The sequence below is a fragment of the Gymnogyps californianus genome, chromosome 18, assembly GCF_018139145.2.
Source record: "Gymnogyps californianus isolate 813 chromosome 18, ASM1813914v2, whole genome shotgun sequence".
In the NCBI taxonomy this organism is placed as follows: domain Eukaryota; kingdom Metazoa; phylum Chordata; class Aves; order Accipitriformes; family Cathartidae; genus Gymnogyps; species Gymnogyps californianus.
The window spans coordinates 2,459,060-2,479,706 of record NC_059488.1 but is presented as its reverse complement, the minus strand read 5'-3'; the positions used below and the strand labels follow the sequence as shown (position 1 = coordinate 2,479,706).

Below are 20,647 nucleotides of genomic sequence, written 5' to 3'. Positions count from 1 at the left end.
CCTGCCTGCCCCCTGCCTTCACATCAGGCAGCAGAGCCCATTCACGCCATGCAACAGCACAGCTCTGAGGGAGTCCTGCCCGATGTTTGGAAACCACTGTTTTCCAGACTGAGCCAGTGCTCTGCAGAGATGATAATGCAAATCTTGCTTCTCCATAGGGCTGGTTATCCTCTGCCCTGACATGGCCATGCTGCTTCCATCCAGTCCCAGAGCTATCCCTCTCCGCCTGCTCATCCCTGCACCTTGCGGGGCCTGCCCTGACACCCAGAGATCCCAACACAACAGCCACAGCATGTTTGAAAATCAAAACGCACAACACTCAGACAACAAGTGCGATACACATGCCTTATGCTTCCCCAGTGGACATACAGGTACCCTAAGCACAAGGTGAAGCACATCTGCCTCCATCACAAACCAGAACGATATGCATCCTCTGTTCCAGGAAGAGAAATGCCTTTCACGTGGTGGGCAGTAAGAACAGAGAGGAAAAGGCAGCTCAAGGTATCTTCACAACATCAAACAAGAGGGCAAAGCTCCCATCTTTTTCCAAGGGATAGGAAATCCAGGTGGAAGCCTCAAGCAGAGGAGATCATTGTTTAAAAAAGGAAAAATAAATACATACAAAAGGAAAAATAAATACATACGCCTCGATAATTAGCCCTTTGGGTTTTGATACTTTAGGATTCAGATTTTCTAGCGTTTTCTTTCCAATGACAAGAGTTAGAAAGTCCCAAATAAGAAACAAAGGGAGCTATAATTCTCTCGAGCACATAAATCCAGGAGCCAGGCTTTCAGAGGAAAGCATCCAAATGCATAAAATCAACCTAAATACCAGAAGACTCTCGGTAAAATCCTAGAAGCGGGCAGCATTTTAATTTTGCTACAATACTGCTAGCCGTGTATGAACATGTTTTAACTATAATCATAGCATGCAGTAATAATGTTAATTCAGCCAAGTTTAAATAGAAGCAAATCCTTCCCTTTGTTTCTCCCCTTCTCCAGCCTTACAGAGCCGGGGAGACTGAAAAAGCAAAAACACTGATGTTTTATGCCTTGATCTGAAGGCTTATGGCACCAATAAATCAATACATAAATATGCTAACAGGATTTCTTGACAAAAAATTCATTCTTTCCCCAGCTCGCGTGGACTCACTCAGCTGCTTTATTCATGAGCGTGCCTGCCTGCCTGGCACTGTGAAAGCTCTTTCACTGCCAAAAATTACAGGCTGGCCAAGGGACTCTACTTTTTTTTTTTTTTTTAATCTTTTTTTTGTAATCTTTCCTCCTCTTTCTTTTATTTTTAAACAGCTATGGACTTTAATTATGAATGTAAACTTGGTCTAGGCAATTCCTATTGGAAACAGGTAATGCATGTTCACGATAAGGACGGTCAGACCTATGGTGGAGGTACTCAGAAGAAAGCATTACCCCAGCAACCATACAACCGGCCGCCCCGTGAACCCCACGGGGCAGTCATGGCACTGAAGCTGTCTGGAACATGCCTTTTACATACATGAGCGCCTTCTGCGAGGTCACACAGCAAGTTAATGGCACAATGATGAACAGAGCCCAGAAAGACCAAAGCTGTAACCAGAGGCACCCAAATGCATCTCATGGGCTACCTGCAACCCCAAAACTTTTTGTTTGGCTAGCAGTCTTTAGCTGTGGCGGCAGACCAAGGCACTGCCTTGCTGATGACCACAGTGCTCAGCCCACAGGTCACCCAGCAGTGCCCCGGGGGCATCTGCACCAAGCCAGACCCATTTATCTCAGTGACCTCAAAAGCAATGTCTAACAAAGAGCAAACCTTCCCTACCTGCATTCAATATTCATCATAAATCTAAAAGCCAAAGAGCTAGTAAGACCAAGTAATTCAAAAAGCTTCACCTAAATGGGACTCAAACTGAGATGCTAAGGGGGCAGCCAATTTCATCCAGCAAAACTCCAAGATAGTCTACAATTCAAACCAGCACCGTAGGTGCCTCCCATAGTTACCTTCAAGTTTCTTTTCTCTGAGCACGCAACCGAGTTTTGTTTTCTGAGAAGGGGGAGAGAGCACTGCCAGGTCCCCACACAAGGCTAGCACAGAGGCTGTTGGGGTCGGTTGCGTGGAGTTTGAGGAAAGGTTGCTCCTTGAAAGACGGGCACTGCTTTTAAGTTTCAAATTCTTGGAAAGCAAGAGTGCTTTACATGTCATTCACTGCTTGAGAAGACGCATGTGTAAGTCAAGTTACACTTAGAATAAATTCAGTGCTCTCTTGATGTTTTTTCTTATACGGCAAAGCCAACCAACAAGGCTTCAGGTATCTGCTGTCTTTCACTGAAGAACCAAAGCTATCCCCAAATATACTCCTAAAGTCATAAGGAGGGAGAAATACACACACTTATATATATACACAGACACATGTATTTAGAGCACTGTTCAGTTTGGTTGCTTATGGCTACATGTTATATTTAGATAAGGATAAGGATGCATTCAGACCAAAACATAGGTTTTGTTGGTCTAGTGAGTAAATGCAGAATAAACTTTTCCTCCCACTGAGCAGCCCTGTGGCCTGCAGCCCCTAAGTCAGTAAGACAGAGCCAGTCACATAGACCGATTCCCAGAACACTGAAACAATCCAATACTCAATCATTTTCTGACTTTGAACACAGGAAATTGTGCGTCAATGCCCAAAATCATTGTAGATAACGACAGTCCTAAGAATAATGCGCAGGCTTCCTCATCATCTTAAATGCAGATCTAGACTCTTCCTGATTTTCCCTATAAACATTGCTGGCAAAAGCTTCCCGAGAAATTTTCAATAGCAGAAAACTGTTTACATGAATTGAAGTCTTGATTCCATCGTGTAAAATTATAACAATAGGCTATTACATGCATGCATTCTTCAGCAGAGGATTGGGACTAAGCAGATTATCGATCTATTTAAGTTAGGCCACCTTCTCATTTTGTCTTCTAATGAGACTATCTCCAGCGGTACAGTTTCTCCTCTAGTCAATTATAAGCAGAAAATACCCTTGTAGATACATCTACAGCTCACAGAACTAGCTGGAGCTGAGAGCTCAGTCACGCAAACTGCAGAGCATGGCAAAGCCCCCGAGTCCAACAGTCCTCTGTCAATGCAAACCCTACTTCTCAGGACAGGAGTCCAAAGCTATTTTATCACTACCATTTTCCTGTTTCAGACAAAACAAAACAAAACACAGTTGGTCATGATCCTCTCAGCTCCATCTAAAGATGTTTCACAAGGTTTTATGAAGACATTTTAGACAGAAAAAGACTGTCTGATATGGGGGGGGGGGGGGGAAGATTTTTCTTAACCACAAGCCTTGCCAAATTGTTCCAAATTTGAATGAAAACTGTCTGTGAAATTCCAAATTTAAGTGTGAAAATATTTACTATAGTGTAAATTCATTAAGTCTGCAAAACAACTACGAGACTGGCCCAGAGCTGCTCTTCTCCATATTCCAGGAGCCTTCGCTGGGAGGCACACTGCAACGGACCATGCTAATAAAAAACCTAACCCTAAAATAAGCTTTTTTTTGTTGTGCTGATGAGCAGGTGACTTAACTGTTACTAAAACACAGTATCAAATGCCTCGAATTACACCTGCCCTGTTTAGGAAACATCTAGTCAAAAAAATGGGATCTATCCACTTTTTTTTCTCTTGGTTTCCTCCCACGCCATACAGAGCAGCTGGGCAAGCGCGGGGCTCCACTACTGGAAGGTTTCACCACGCTGCAGTCTCTGTCTATAATTACTCCCTGACCCTGCAAGGAGTTCACCTCTGGCCGGTGAGCTCGACGGCTGGTACCAGCATTGCTATGGCACTACAAGCTCTGCACGAGATAATTGCTCCAAATTTACCTGCTTCTCTGTTCACAAACAAATGAGCAAATATTTTTAATCCAGTTAAATGACAACTGGTGCTTCCACCATAACGTCCAATGCAAGTTCTCCAGCTGCTTGGGCTGTACCCTGAGCTCTTACATGCCTACAAACCCATGCAGGTGAACTCTCTCACTTTTGCATGACTTTTCAGTCTGGACGCTAGGCAAGGTAGCTTTAACCTAGAGTTTCTCTTGCTTCGTGAGCAGTTATCCTGCTTTCCACAGTTACTGGGCAATTTTCCTCCTGCAAGGGATTCACAGAGCATTTGCTGGATTTTGGCACAAAGAACGCAAGAAAGAATGAGAAAATGTTGCTGGAAAAAAACCATCTGGATTAAAAATTTCCTATTGGAAACTCTCTATAGCGCTGGCAATTTTATCTATTGGAGGAAAAACAACAGGTTGCCCAGAGAGGTGATAGGCGCCCAATCCCTGGAAACATTCAAGGTCAGGTTGGACAGGGCGCTGAGCAATCTGATCTAGCTGAAGATGTCCCTGCTCATCGCAGGGGGGTTGGACTGGATGACTTTTAAAAGGTCCCTTCCAACCCAAACCATTCTATGATTCTATAAAAAGAAGGAAGGAAGCTTGAACGTCACCAGTGCTGACCCTGAAGGCAGGCAAAGGAGAACGATGGCACCTTCTGCCAAAGAGCAACTTCAACTTGCACCTTGTTGTAGCATGCTCATGACATATACCAACAGATTGACCACAGATGACCTCTACCCCAGCAGGCTGTTCCTGTCTTCTCTGCTGACATAACACAGAAAACAGCCCTGATAGCACCCATCTGCGGAGTTCCCTAAGCCCAGCACCCCCTGAGCTGCCTTGCACCCACACACCAAGCATCCCGCTCATTCCACCACCAAGTCACCCTGTCGGGTCCCAGAAAGGACCATCCTGCACAACCCCCTCTGGGATGGCCGATATTCGTAATACCCTTGGGCTAAATTACAGTGAAACGACACCAAACAATTGGTTAAACATTGATTTTTGGCAGAAGCTATTTGAACCCTTACAACAAACCTATTCAAGCCTTCACTCTTACAACCTCACAAAAGCATCAGAACTTTCAGTTTTATAACCTGCAACCTTATAAACCGTTGACTTTACAAAGGAGAACGTAGGAGAGAGAGGGAAAGAGAGAAAGAGGCAGAACGGTAGCGGGACAGAGGGAAGATGCGGATCACCACCCCGGGTTCCAGCGATGCCTCCGCTCCCCTCGGACGCTGGGTGCCCACGTGGCTTCTCCGGTTGGCGCCATTTATAACCCAGGCCCCGCCTCCAGTCCCGCTTCGTATGCTAATTAGCTTGCATGCGCGGTCTGTTGTTCTGGTACCTTCTAGAAAGGCGTTTGGGGGGGGGGGGGGGGGGGGGGGGTGGCTCCTAGGAATTTCGATCCCCCCTCCCCCTGTCAGAAAGGCACGTGCAAAGCTGTCTCACACTTCCTTCGGGTGGCTAGCCAAAGAGTAAGAAAATCACCCGAGAACAGCGAGATTCCTCGCCCTCCCCGAGATTCCCTTTCCTAACCGCTCCTCATCTCCTTAATGGGTCGACATTCCTTTTCGGCGAGTGTTTGAGGCATTAACCCTTTCATTCCCGCCACACCAGTACGTCAATATTGTCCCCGCTCCAGCAGCCTGCCTTGTTCCCTCTCAGGGCACGTGGCCTGCGGGTTGGAGAGCAAAGGCTTTCTCCCAGAGCCCCCACACAGCCACAGCCGCTTCTCTCCGAGAACCTAGCCACAGGTATTTTGGGTTGCCGTAGGCACGACAAGAGCAAATAAAGTCTTCGCTTTTGGTTTTCTTAGAAGCGTTCTGTTATTCTCCTCCACTCCAACCGCAGATGTAGCAGTCACGGCGTCAGCGGACCGGCATACTTCTGAAAGCGTGCAGCTGCCTTTTTCATCCTGCGTAGGAAAGCAATTGTTGGGCACGTAAGAGAGCTGCTTGTACCCTCGATGCTAGAATGTTGTCAAGCTGCAAGTGCATTTCTTCAGCTGGAGTTTTCACTTCTTGGCAAGCGCTGATGATTAAGCTGTTGTTTGGAGAGATTTTCATTTCTTTTCAGAGAGCAATTGCTCTGTTGAAGGGGCTCTTTAAGTTTGTATGATATATGTCGCTCTCCTGCTGTATATCTTAAATGTCTCCTATTAAACCTGGAGGTGGCCACCCCATAGTCATTTTGAATATACCTTCACTGAGACATTAAATAAAATGCAGAAGATTCAGCGAGGCACTTAAACTCTTGCTCAGCTTTACACATTTGCTCAAGTGCTTTTCTGAACAGGGTAATTTGCTGAATCAGGGTTGAAATGTCCCGATCCTTTTAGCCTTAAAGAGAATGTCCATGCGGGCACAGGGTCAGACAGTCTGTGTTTCCAGACAGATGGAGACCCAGGCATGGTCAGAGACATGCATCACCCCCATCTTGGCATCTAAATATTTCAAAGCCATTTTAGCCTTAGGCATGCTCCACATTTTCTGTTACAATATCTTTGGATTTCTGCAAAACCTTCCAGATGAGGAAGTACAGAAAGCCTGCCATGCAGTAACGCTGCGTCCCTAAAAGATCTGGGAGCTCAGCCCTTTGGCAAACAGGCCCTATGGCCCTCCGGGATCCAGGAGGAAAGCATGAATAAATGGATATCAGCCAAGGCAGAATTTAGACTGGTATAAGATTGTTGTACTGACAACGTGTCGTTCCACATGGGATCTCCATCAGTTGTACAGATTCCTCCATTTACCGTGTGCTTTTCTCTCACAGGGGCCAGCAGAGCAGTTCAGCTAAGCAGGGGAAACTCTTGCTGCTTGTTCAGTGATCTCCAAAGGATTTTTCAGCTGAACTACAAGTCTGTTGATGAACACACCAATTCATTATACTGCTATATTATATATATCTATCTGACAAGGTCTCATTAGTAGCAAATATGTTACTCCAAAGCCTGGTGTGAGGCTTCTCTCTGGGGAAACGGGAGATGAGAAATCCAGTCCACCTTCTGCTCAAGAGCAAGGTGCTCAGGACGCTTTGGGCATGGAGCTCTAGGGAGGGTTCTGAGGCACGGAGAAGTTTGGTTATTTTTATGCCACTACGTTTCTGCTTGGCAGCAGGGCGCAGGCGGTAGGTGATTCTGTTTATACGAGGATTTTTGAAACTTGGGAAAGATGCTGAGAACTACATGACTGTCACACACAAGTGATAATGATAACCCAAATGAATGAACTTTGACCTAAAAGACTCATTTTTCTACATAATAATAAACCTCCCTGCCACTCAAGCAAAACACGTGTTGTAACAACATAATGGGATGGAGCAGGCTTAAAACCAGCAGGAAACATGGGTGAAATCCACACCTCTATAACCAGCTGGAAGAAGGTCTATGCATCAACCCATTCAAGACCTCAGAAGAGGTCTAAATGGGACATGGGCAAAGCACAGGCCACGTGCAGGCTCTCTCTGTTGGGATGGGTTTCACACACGGCGAGGCTCCAGCCACAACTTCCAACATGGTTTTGTGCTCAAGTTAATAGTTTGACTGATCTGTTCTGTGCTTTTCTTGCAAGGGCTTGGTCACCCCTAAGTTGATCCCTGCCTTCTGCAGACTTCCAATACCAGTTCTGCAAAAGCACCAATCCACAGTCTAGGGTCTTCCCTTCTTCTCCCCCAGCTATTCGCTATCGCACCGATCCTGCACTCAGAGCTGCTGCCAGCTCTTGGCTGCCTGCTCCTAATCCTGCCATCGCTGCCCAACTTTCCTGTAAGCGATGGGTGATACTGAAACACAAGAAATCAACATTAACCCTGCAGCAGCAGCGAGAGTGGAAATTATCTATCACCTTTGTGTGCATGTATAAGATGGCTGATTCTTATTAGGGAATTAAAGTAATCCTAACTCAATAGTGAATGCAATTTAACAGTAACAACGTTAGGGGATTTTCTCTTCTTTATGAAACTGCAGAGAGAAAGAGAGCACAATTACATCCATGCAGCACCTTAGCACAGCACAGGAGCTCAGCTCCCATCTCCATCATGAGTGCACGACACCAGCATATTACATGTGCACTGCTGGCTCCGTAACGCAGCGCCTGGTCCCAGGCATCTCTCTCGGCACTCTGCATTTCCAAGAGCAAACGCACAGTGACAAGAAAAGTTCAGCACTGGTGAACGTCAGGTCCCAAGGGAAATCTCTCCCCAAGACAGGGCTATGGGAAATTTTACGCTATATATGTAACCCAGCTGTTAGGTAGAGATGCTGTGTGCTCTTGGCTCTGAGATGCTCTAAAAAGCTGAGAAGTCAGAACAGGCTCTTCGCTACGGACAAGACTGTGGCAGCACATTTCTTCACATACCTCTAAGCATTGCTTGCTTTATCATTGTTAATTTTTTTTCATCTGTTTGCTCCTCACTTCCCACAGTGTGCTGCTTTATTACATCTCCAACAGGGCTATGTCCACCTCTTTGAAGACCCAGGTAAATCTTGAGGCCCTGGCCACATGCTGTGTTCCCAGAGAGCATTTCAGCTCGTGCAACACAGTATCAGAAAGCCTAAGCGAAAGCAGAGCACCCTTGTTTTCATGCTGCTCTTGTGCAGCCGTTAATGCCACGCGTGGCACCAGTCCCCTGCTCTGTTTTGCTGGTACTGCTCTCCTCCAGCCCCGGGTCCTGACACCCCACATTCAACTGGAGCAAAGCTTGCCCCTTGGACGCAACAGAGAATGCAGCGTAAAAGAAAGAAACCACATCAGAAATGTGTTGTGTGATTCAGAGTGGCAAAACAAAACCTTTCCTTGTGCTTATTCTTCCTGTTAACATCATGTAAGGAAAGCACTTCAGCCAATTTTTCCCCCTTTTCCTGTTTGCTCACGCTTTTGCTGGCTAAACAGTTTTGTTCCTCAATATGTTAATTCAGAACAAGGAGAGCTGATACACACACACACGTGCACAAAGAGTAATCATAGGAGACTGAACCCATCATAAACCCCCTTAGCCACCAACACCGCAGGCTGCCAGCCCCAGGACACGCAAATATCACTGTAAACAAAACCTCATTTGTTCTCATCCATCTCAGTATCTAGCAATTATGGATTTGTGCTTTAGTGGACTGGCTTCAGGTTACTTCTAACAGACAGCAGGCAACAGCACATTAGGTGTATTAGGAGAGAGGAGCAATTTCAAAGCCACCTTCAGAGTCCCACAGGCTTTGCTATTGCATTTACTGCTATACCGAAGTAGGCGTGACAGTCACACATCAGGAAAGCCAAGTGCATAACCTCACAGGAAACCACAATCATGAGCAAAGGGCCAGCAAAAAGCCACTTAAGTCACCTTTAAGCCTTAACTGGCAGATTTAAGAGGTGCTTGAAAGCGTGGGGGCTCTTGAGCCCAGGAGGAATCTCACAAGCAGGCAGCGAGCCAAGAGGAGCCTTAATCCAAGTCTCCGAGATGAGGGGATGCTGCTTTATGTTATTTATTTCCCTTCTGCTGCACATTCACCTGCACCCTTCCTCCACCTTCCTGGTGGGTTTTGCACAGGAAACCATCTCATGGTCCAGTCAGCCAGTGCTAGTCACATCCAAACTCCTCCTGAGGAACATCACCTTTGATTCCTCAACTCACGGTTGTGACTGATGAAGACCGAGTGTCAATGGTTTGATCTTTATAGATAAATGCCCCCAGAAAGGCATACGTAAGCTGTCCAGACAACTGGGTCAAACAGATTATCTTCTGCCCCTACAAGCCCCAACACATCCACCATCCCACCAACAAAACCATCTCTGGGTTGGGCTGGAAATGGAACAGCAATTGTATTCCAGCCTTCCATTTCTCTATAGGAATCAAGAAATTCAAAGACACAAAGGGGAATGAAAAATACCAAGTGAATCATAAGCTATTCTAAATTCAGTGAGGGTAAACTTCTAGTTGGGATCCAATTTAGGGTAGACTTACATTTTATTTGAACTGTTCATTCCTACTTACAAGCATATTAGGTTAGGCCCAGTTCACAGTCTTGAAATACCCACTGGACACTAATATTTGTCAGTAGAAAATAGAAGAAACATGAAAATCTCTTGCCATTAAGATCAAAAGAGAGTGAGTGTACACTTTGACATTTCTCCTTTCCTGCAAGGAGTCCCTATTTTGCAAAGCAAATTCCACCATGTAGCTTTGAACTTCTGTAGAGAAAAGATAAAAAGTGAAAACCCAGCTCTTTGAAAGTCAACATCAAGACTTCTGCCAACTTCAGATGAATCAGGTTTGACCCATGATTTTCTGTAGGAGAACTGGGACCAAAATCCACACTCCTCAGCTCCTTGGAAGCTCATCATGCACCTCCACTGCAAAGGCATGACTACATCTCACGGAGGGGTATAGACCAGCTAGCTCAAACAGTGCTGGCTGTGTAACGACCACAGCAAGGAGCTCAAAAATGTTCCTAATCCACTGAGTATACAATGGAAAGCATTGCGCTCCAAGCTAACCACAACTACAGCGCTAGGTCTACCCTAGGTACGTCATTGAAGGCTACAAGTGTCTCTCTCCTCTCCTTACAGGCTTTGTAATGGATGCTTCTACTTAGCATAGTGAAAGAATTGTTTTAATTGGGGAATTTGTGGGCAGGCACAAGACTTTTCAGGCTTTTCTCACTTTGCAAAACAAGGTGAGCTTCCCATGGCAATCAGGATCGAAGGCAGGAGAGTGTTTCAGGATGGACAATAAGGTTATCGCATGGGAAAACTGAGAATTACTGCTATAGAAGAGGAAACCAGGAGTTATACCATTGCCTCTTTAAAAAGTTTTACACCTCCAAATAGCCTATATTAGCAATATGCAGTAGATGAATCACTGTCATTCACAAACACTAAGCATGTAAACAAGATGATCTAAAATATCATTGTTTAATTTGAAAACTAGATCTGGAGGAAGATCAGGACTCAGAAGGACTCAGATCCCAGGGCACCACAGTTTCTCTTGCTGAGCATCTGCATTATTTCCTCCTACCTCCGTATTTGTCCCCAATACTCAGCCTCAGTTTTCTTTACCCAGACTCTGCACCTTAGTTTGCCAAGAACTTGGAGGCCATCACTGGAAACGTTCTCCTCCCTCAGCAGTGCTAACATTCTCAAGCTCCGGCAGCCACTGGTTATTGTCAGACAGCTATGCTTAAAGCATGATAACACGTGCAGCATGGTAATGCTTAGCATACTAAAATACTTTATGGGAACTAAGGAATAAGTTTACATAATGGTCCCAAGAGATAATCGGATCACCAGTTACCACTTACCTCAGTAACGGCTCCCTCAGGCACAAGCAAAGTGGACACAGGAATCCTTGCTGTCTCACATCACCCCCATCCCCAGTGTGACGCTCCCGGTGCCTGGAGACACTGGAGGCACTCCAGAAAGTGCCTACCCTGAGCAACGGAGCCCAGAGCAGAGCCTGTGTCAGCACCACCAACCTAGGACGCAGAATGCTTGCATCAGCCCGGTGCAGGGGCTGGTCCGCATTGCTGAGAGGCACAACGCCTGTCGCTGGACCAGCCTGGGACTAAACTAGTCCCAGTTGCAGAAAAAGAAGTCAGGTTTGCTACTTCAGGGCATGTTGTACTTGAGCAGCATTGCTGCCCATAGTGAGCTGGTGCTCTAGGTAGGTTCTTCCCTAATTTCACCGTCCAAAAGGTGCTCTGCCCGAACTTCAGGGATCTCTGATCTGTCTGCATTGGATTAGACTGAAAAACTGTTCACAGCACTGGACTGTGACACTGAGTCCTCCCACACTGAGGAAAACAGTTTAGTTACTCTATTTTAATGCATTCCCAGATCATGCTGAAGCCTTGAATTAGCAGGAGGTAAGTGCACTTCATTTGCTGGAGAAAAAGTTCTTCCCTGTCCTCAGGACACAGCAACTTTCCTAAATCACCTGCTGCTCCTTGGACCTTTTTGAGTAGAACCAGGCCACAGCTGACAAATCTGCAGCTCACAGAAGTGCTTGTTTGGAGCAATTGCTCTGATGCTGTTGTGCTGCTGATTCAGGAAGGAGTTTTCCCCAGCTTATTCGTAAAGCATTTCACCCAATTGATGATTCAGTCTTTTTGCTTCAAGCATAAATCACCTTCCAGATAAAGTCTTGCTGGAAAGCTTTCATTGGCCCTAATTAAAATGAAACCCTGTGAAAGTATAAACAGTGGATCAGCAAGGGAAAATTGGGCTGAGATTTGTGAACTTGCATTCTCCCTGCCCTCCTAATTCCTCAATTTATCACAGGAGGAGGAGTGAATATTTGCAAGGTAGATTACTTACTGCAAAGCCTAGCCTTGGACAGTGTTTTTCTCTAAATCTGTAGGAAGGCTGCATCTGGACCACATATAAAGTCCATCTCAATCCTTTGGAAATGACTGAATAACCCTTCTTGCTTTGGAAAGACCTGAGCCAAACCATCAAACTCAAGCCCAAGCTCCCTCTTTCCTGACCATCACTTTACACCAAACTCTTCAGCTTGCCTGATGCCACCACAGACCAACTTTTCAGTCTCAAAGCTGCTTTCAGGACAGAGCAAACTCTCTCCCTTGGTTAAATTAATGCTGAACTGGCAAAGCACGTCTCACCCTGCGACTGACCCCAGCCATCTCCACTGCAAACTAAAAAAACCTAACTCTTCTGAACACCCCACAACAAATGTAGTAGCAGGAGAAGAGGAGCAATAACAAAACCCTATTGATGCAGGGCAATCAATCAATCACCATTTTCCAGAAGGAAATGAATGGCCCATTAAGGAAGCAGTCCGTAACCTCAGCTTCCCCGTAATGGGTCTCAGTCCTAGACTGCCTGGCATCAAAGGGATTTCAGCCCTAAGAGCGGACCCCAGGTGGGGCTGTCTGCTTTAACAGCAGGAAGGGAGAGGGTTTGCACAAGCAAGGCAACAAACCTCCCCCAACCAAACCCAACGTGTGCCAGTGGGCACACAAAGGGAGGGCTGAAGGAAGGGCTCTGCTAAGCCTGAGGAACAGCAGCCTTCCCCGCTTTCTCGTTAGTTAGTGGGAGAAAAAGCACCAGCCTTTTTTCTTACTAATGCATAATCACAGTTTACACAGATCACATCTTGCCTCTTGTGGTCCCACAGCCTTTTGCAAATCTTAATTAAGCAAAACATTGAAAGCAGGTTCACAGCTCAGCTCTGATGAGTATCCTGCATCAGGGGAATGCTGGTTTCCTTGAGAAGACCAGAGGCTGGGGCTGGCAGGGAAACTAGCTCCACCATTGCAAAATTTTCGCAGCCAAAAACATTCTCCCCAGCAGTGGAGAACCCAAATGGTGGATCAAAGCTCCCTGAACAAGTAATAACCTCTGACACTCACCCGTTGTCTGAGCCTAAATATGCTGGCTGTCCTCCACAAACCAAGGAGAAGGACCCTGACACATGTTCGCTTACCCCACCGTTCAAGTTCTGGGTGCAAGAACATCCTCCAGCTTCTTCCCATATCAACCCAGTATGGGTCCAGTAGGGATCCAGCTGATTCAGGCAGCATTAATGTGCAGTTGCTGAACTGACTGGTGCTGGATGGACGGACCGGTTGCATTGCTGTTACCTCTGCACAATCTGACAACTGCATCCACAAGCACCCGCTATGCTGGGTTTTCGGTCATTGCTGCAGTGTGGTTTGGGCTTTTGTTTCGTTTTTAAATTTAATGAACTTAGAGTAGGCACAGAAGAAACCAAGACGAAAGCCAAGCAGCCAGAAAACAGCAGATGACTGAAGCTGTGAAAAAGTTAAGGGCTGCACAGAGTGGATCTTCTCCACCCACACCTTTTCTCAGCTACTAACCTGCAAAAGCACAGCCAGCTCCTCAGCAAGCAGAGCAGCACAGGGAGGGGGTGACACAGCATGCAGGACAGGGCCAAGGGAGAGGGGGCAGAGATGGCTGCTGGCACTAGTTACATGCACACCGTCTGCCGAGTCGTCCTGTGGCACGACACACGCCACTCACCCTCCACCCAACAAGGAGACTGTCCAGAGACCCTCGTATATGCCAGAGACATGAACCCACCAAGCATTAAAACCTAAGCTGGGGTCTCAGACAAGGCTTGACGTTATACAACAAATACTCAACTGCATCTCATCCAGGCGTCTGTTTCCAATTAGATTAATGGATATCTAGAATGATACTATAATAGTTTTCAAAGCAGCCCCCAAAATCAATACCCCAATAGTAAGCTCTGGTTTTTGCATGTGGTACAAAAGGCAGTTTGGGAGAAGATGATCTAATACACCACGTATTGATTAATCAATTCCAGCCAGGATGCTAATGGGCTTTTCTTACAACGGTTGGCACTAGAAGGAAAGAACAGGATTGCTGAATGAGAATGGGAGAAACTGGTTGTGTGATGAAGTTTCAGGGTGATGGGAGGGCATGCAGTGGGGAAATGGGCCCTTCTAGAGATCGCTCTAAGTGGGCAGAGACTGGGAAGAAATGGAGGAACTGAGCAATGAATGGAGAAGGTAATAAATCAGACATATTGACTTCAAACACAGCAGAATTGTACCTTGCAATTTACTGTGGTTGATATTAATAATACTTTCCTGTTGCTACAGAAACCCTCACAGGAAAGTCTGCGAAAGAGCCCAGCATGGGTCTAGAGTCTATAATGAAGTAGACTGAACACTTTGTAGTCCTACCAGCCAGTGAAATGGTCTGGAGGTATTATTAATGCCTACCTTAGTTATTTTTCCACATTGGCACTTCTGGCTAGGACAGCGTGGGGTAATTCCGATCATCTACGCATGGCTATCAGATTGTCCTTCCTTCTACAGTCATAGGAAAGAAGCAGCTAGTGTAGCCATACATTGCTAATCGTCACCACTCACTCCCTCCTTCCTGCCTACTTGATGAAGTCCTTTGCTACCACAGAAAATGGAAGTACAAAACAGCTGGACCATCCTCCAGACCCGAACCATAGCACTTTACACCCACTGTAGAAACATGTGAAGATCTAAGCAAATCACAAAGCTGGGGAGAACAGGTCTGCAACAGATACTTAGGTCCCTTACAGCTCCCGAAGAGCAGCTGTCACACTTTGCAAGGAAATATGATGCAGATGCTGGAAACCAGCTGAAGGGCTCTGTTCCCAGCCTGTTAGCAAGGGTTAGGTGCTTGCCTCTCAAGCCAGGACACCTCAAAAGGGTAGGTATAAGTTACAGACGCAAATGAGAGCGTTACGCTGCCTGAAAGACAGTGGCATCGTTCAGTTGTGGCTAATCGGGTGAGGTTGCCCTACTCTTTGTAAAATTGGAAATAGTAAAACCGACCAAGAGGTTTTGACCTTGAGTGGCTGTGACAGTCGTGGTCCTGGCTGGCAGGAGGCACAGCCAGCGAAGACCCTAGTGAGGACATTCAGCCTGATGTGCCTTCTCTACAGCCAACAGTGTCATGCCAGGTGTGAAGGTGACTGATAGGGCTTTGTAAAATTGTACTGGAGTTGCCAAAACTAGTACTGGATCTCGGTGCTAGCATCCAGCTGATGCTGTTCATTGGTGTAGATTACAAGTTCGATCACGAAGGCCAGACCCAGTCAAAAGAGGAAACCTCTAGGTACAAAATGTCAACAAGTCACTGGTTTTGCCACCCTATATCGTGCAATTTGATAACTGATTTTCTACGGGACATCGTGAGAACATGCTCCTGCTCACCCATTCATCCTACAGCAGAGCACACTAACATCTTGGAGCAACACACACCAATTCTTACACACGGCAACACCACACTGACACAAGACATCACGTTGCAGGTAAGCAATATTGCAGCCTCAAACCACCACGGGCCACGATAGTGGTTCAAAGGCTCTTACAGGACCTGCAGAAGAACCCTCAAGAAAATAGGAACAATCCTCCTAAAAAGCAGGGTGAGGTGCTAATCAGTAGGGGAAAAATGCACAAACTAAATTACTTTTTTCCCAGAACAACATTTGCCAAACTAACGCAACGCGTAACAGCGCCCGAGGAGTCCTACAGCCCCATCAGCGGACTCACATTGTAGAGGATGTCGGTCCATCCCTCCATGGTGATGCACTGGAAGACGGTGAGCACAGCAAAGAGGATGTTGTCGAAATTGGTGATGCCGTAGTTGGGCCCTTGCCAGTACTCCCTGCAGGTGGTCCCACTCTCACACTGCCTGGCAGGAGGCTCCTCTCCGCAAGGAAAATCTCCCACCTCATCACCTGCAGAGAAGAACAGCGGGGAGAAAAGTTACCGACTGAAGCCAGTCGAGCAGCTGGTGCTGCTGCATCCTCCTTGCACCGCTGCAGGAGTGTAATTTACATTTCAGGCTTCCTTGTGCCACTATGGGCATGTAAAATACATTACGCCCATGTAATCATTTATATACTGCTATGTTATAAGAGACGGTTTAGGGGCAGGGTGGAGCAGAGCCATCCCTGAAGTGCCCATAATTTATAGTTTGCCCCAGTATTCAGCCATGTCATATATGAGAAATGCCGCAAAAGAACCAGTGTGGTAAAAGCAAGGGCTTGGGAACGGTACGTACTTCAAACGCTGTGAGCCAACGATACACCCTCATACAGCATAGCTAAGTGCTAAATATTGGCACTATAACATTAAAGCAAAAGGGTAGGTTCTTCACCAGTAGCTTAAGCAAGAGCTGCTGGTGGATAGCCCCAAAATTGTCCAGATACAGATGTTAGACCACAGCTGCATGAGGAGCCCCTGGCTTCGTCACAAGGCAGTACCACCACAGCAGCCTGCGAGGTGGACGAAGAGCTCCAGCCCCTCTGTAAGCTTCATATTTCTGCCCCAAAGGGCAATGCTGTGGAGCGTAGGTACACATGGCAGGGAAAGCATCCAGCTGGCAGCTTGTCTGCAGCAGGGAGGGAGTTTCTCTGCTGAGTTTCATTTCAGACCCAGAGAAGGCAAAGGAGGATGAGTCTGTCACAGTCAAGGACCACAAAGCATGGCCAGAAGGGTGGCCAGCATCTTCCAGGGTCAGCTGTGAAGTCTGAAGCATCGCAGCCCTCCAGAGACGTTGCGAGCACCAACACAGAGCAGTCTGGAAAACTAAAGTGCTGGGTTTTCAAAGTAAATAAATATATTAAGTAATATTCCTATTTACACAGAGATGCAATTCGGGAAATATTAAAGGGTTTTAAAAGTGACACATTATGGTAATGGAGCAGCAAACTGCACAAAATCAAATTCACCAGGGGGAAAACAAGATCAGCACTAATAATTAGGAATAATCATTCCACAGAGCAAAGCCTGCAGGAGGAAAACAAGATTGTCACTGTGGCTCCAGGATATATATATGCGTGTGTGTGTGTGTGTGTGTGAGACACGTTTTCCTGTTGACTCAACACCTTAATGCAGGGCATCTCTCTCCAGCTCCCATATGGGTCACCACAGGCTTTCACAAGGGCTTAGTAAGACAAGCCTGCAAAAAGAAAATACCAAATCTGGCTCTTGCAGACCATTTGTGAGTGTGCCTTAAAAAAGCTTCCAGTTTTATCTCTGTTTGGCCTTTTGTTGCCAGGTAATGCTCTGAAAATGCAATGCACATCTACTACGAAGGGTTGGGGTTTTTTTCCTTTTTAATAAAAGAGACCACAACTGGTCCCTACTCCCGTGGCTGGGGAAGACAGAGAAAAGGGGAGTCTCAAGGAAAAAATGGGAAACAAATGTGATGCCCTCCTCTCCTGGAGCAGCTTCAGGGCACTTGGGCTGGGTCAGCTGCGGAGGGTGGCTGCTTAAAAATAACCCTGTGTCAGCAGAACAGGACAGCATGGAGGACGCAGGGAGAGGAAAACAAGTCCGGCATCCACTGGAACACATGCTGCCGTTAATTTTTACCCATTTTTCATTAAAACAGAGAAATGTTTCCACTAGCCCAGAACAGTCTGTCAGGCTGAGTGGCAAAGGCCTTGAATAACCCTTTTGCCATATTTTGGTCCCCAGCATCCCTCTTCATTGCAGTTTATTACTGACCTACCCAGAGCTACTGGATTAGTGGGGCTATAGCAGCATTTGCTGTTGATACCTTTACTCGGTTCCCTCCACGACGCACTGAAGTAACAGCTGGTACCTCTCATGTGGCTCCTGATTCCAGGAAAAATCCCAGGAGTTTGCTCACTTTAGGGATTTGGAACAGAAACAAGCATGAGCAACTCCTCCTCCTCCAATTTGCTGCCCTCTGACAGAGGCATCTCTTTAATGAGGTTCACATTTCCACGCTCAAGTCAGCCTTTGGAGCCCGTGGTATCAGGCCTGGGTTTGTTAATGCACCTCTTCGGAGATGATGAGCACTTAGGTTTTAAAAGGCTCGGCTGATGGCTTTGCGGGATGCTCTGCTGCTCCGCTCACAAGGGACCGCAGCGCCAGGAAACCTCACCGCGCTCTGCCTTTCCAGAAACACCATCGTACCATTTCCCGCCGAGCAGGTGGAATCGATCCCCATAACTCATCCGACAACCAGCTCGTTAGCCCTTGAGAAAAGCAGGGGCCGGTGCCTGTAAACACCGGCGCCTTCCCACACCGCCCGGCGAGCAGATTCGGGGGAAGGTGAGCCCGGCCACACCACGTCCTCCCACCGAGATGCCAGGTGCTGCGATGCAGAGATATGCAACACACACACCAGTTTTTCGGCTGCACTCCCAATTCCTAGCTGGGAGCCACCCAGCAAGCAAGAGTCACTTACACACGACTTTACACATGACAAAAATCTGTTCTCAGTCCCCAAGCCTGGCACAGAGACCTCTCAGTCATCACTGATGTCAGAGAGTTGTCTGCAGAGAACACAAACAGCTTTGAGTTTTATTTTTCCCTTTTACGTTAACTAGTTTCTGGGGGGAGGAAAAAAAAAATATCACTCTTGTCTTTAGCCCACCGGCTGAAGTCAGCCCATTAGCGAGAGAGCCTCAGAGCTCAGCCTGCAGCCACTACCTGCAAACGACGGATGCAAAAAATCACCCACCTTGGTTGCAATTTAACAGACCTGAAAATGCTCCTAGAAAATGCAGACCTGCTCATAATTGCTTTCTCCCTGCCATCTCACCAAGAACGCTTCTGCTTCCTACACACCTATATTGTCACCTTTGTTATTATTCCTCTGTAATTGCTGCAGTAGCCCCGGAGCCCTTGCAGTGGGCTGAGACCTGTTCTGCTTGGCATGAACACACACACCCCGCAAAAAGATGTTTCTCTCCTACAAATCCAGTCCAAAAATTCATTTCTTCCAGGAATCGTCGTGCTTCACTCACGAGTCACAACACCTGACTGTCCTTCACAAGTTATGTTTGTCTTACATTACATAGGAACACAAGCAAGAAAACAATTTCACCCTGCTTTTGCACAGCTCTGTGTAAACTGAATATATTAAACTGTTTCCATGTTGTTGATAGAAAGCGCTGTGAAGGATGCCCAGAGATTTGGCAGGGATGTTGTTTTATTACCATTTGAATGCATATAAATAAATCAATATTAAGACCTATTAGTGATAATCACTGAAAATACAAGACTGCGTTTTAAAGACAGTCAATTGTACCTTAAATTGCAATCTTTTGGAGACAACAACAATATTTTCATCTGTGGATAGCCCAGATAACCAACACGTATTAGCACTTCTGTAAAGGAATATTTAAAAATTACATGGAAAAAATTGGCTGCTTTTTTTTTTTTTTTTTTTTTTTAAATTGGAGTGAGTTCTGAGCCATGGACAAGCAGCTGGCTTTGACATGGCAGCCGGTCCCAGCCGAGGGTCTCCGGGCGTTACTCCTCTCCACCTCCATCTTCCGGAGTTTATCGCTCATTCACAGGCAGACACATCATTTACTCTGCAGTGCCCAATTTCCCTTGCCCTTCTCTGTTTGAAGGACATTTTTATCCTTTCTCCATCAAAAGGCTCCTTGCCTTCCATCTATTGTCCTTTTTTATTTTTTTTATTTTTTGGCTGCTCCCAGTTTTTCCAATCCTACTATTTCACACCGAAGTTTTCTCATACCCATGCAACTTGCCCCAGAAAAAAAAACCCCACCCTTCCACAAGCTGGCACAACAGGAATTTGATTCTGTATTTCTACTATGAAAAAATTCTCACATGAAAGGAGGCCCTAAGCACCTTCGTCTCACTCTTGTGTAGACTGAGAGCAACCCACTAGCACCAGGGGTGCCGTAGTGGTGTAACAGAGAGGAGAATCTGCCCCAGTGCATGTAAGGTGAGCACAAAAGTCTCTTAACTCTTAGAGCAGGTGGGTAAAGAGGGAGAGAATGCAGTGAACGTGGAAGAGGAAAAAGGAAAAGCAACATAAGAGCAGGATGGAAAGCTTCCCGATGAGATGAAGGGGACTAGAATCATCGTGACGATACGCTGGGAGGGGAGCGAAGCTCGAAGCTTACCTGTCTCGTTAGAGAAGCAGGTTTTATGAAACTTCCCCATGTAAAACTCCAGCCCGATGATGGCAAACATCACGATGGCGAAGAAGAGGAGCAGACCGATCTGAAGCAAGGGCACCATCGCCTTCATGATGGACTTGAGGACGACCTGCAAGCCTGTGGAGACAAGGAAAAACACATAATCAGGGAAGGAAGGAAAACAAGGGCTTGGGGGTGGGGGCAAGGTAGGAGAGAGGGGCTGTCTAAGGGAAAGTTTAGGATTGGCAATACCAAGCAATGCTGGTTTTCCCAGGGTGCTATAAAAAAGATGCTACAGCCATAATGCACTCAAGATGTGAGACAGACAATCAGGAGAGTTATCTTTTTC

At 46.4% G+C, this 20,647-nt stretch overlaps 1 protein-coding gene across 1 annotated transcript in view; it reads right to left on the bottom strand.

Moving 5' to 3' along the window:
• The window catches only part of CACNA1B (calcium voltage-gated channel subunit alpha1 B), a 301,750-nt gene that overhangs the window by 172,446 nt on the left and 108,657 nt on the right, over positions 1-20,647 (bottom strand). Inside the window, exons 5-7 of the mRNA XM_050908179.1 lie at positions 20,284-20,436; positions 17,788-17,790; positions 15,914-16,101 (exon numbers count right to left, since the gene is read on the bottom strand). Coding sequence (XP_050764136.1) covers positions 15,914-16,101; positions 17,788-17,790; positions 20,284-20,436 — 344 coding nt within the window. The remainder of the gene's footprint in view (positions 1-15,913; positions 16,102-17,787; positions 17,791-20,283; positions 20,437-20,647) is intronic.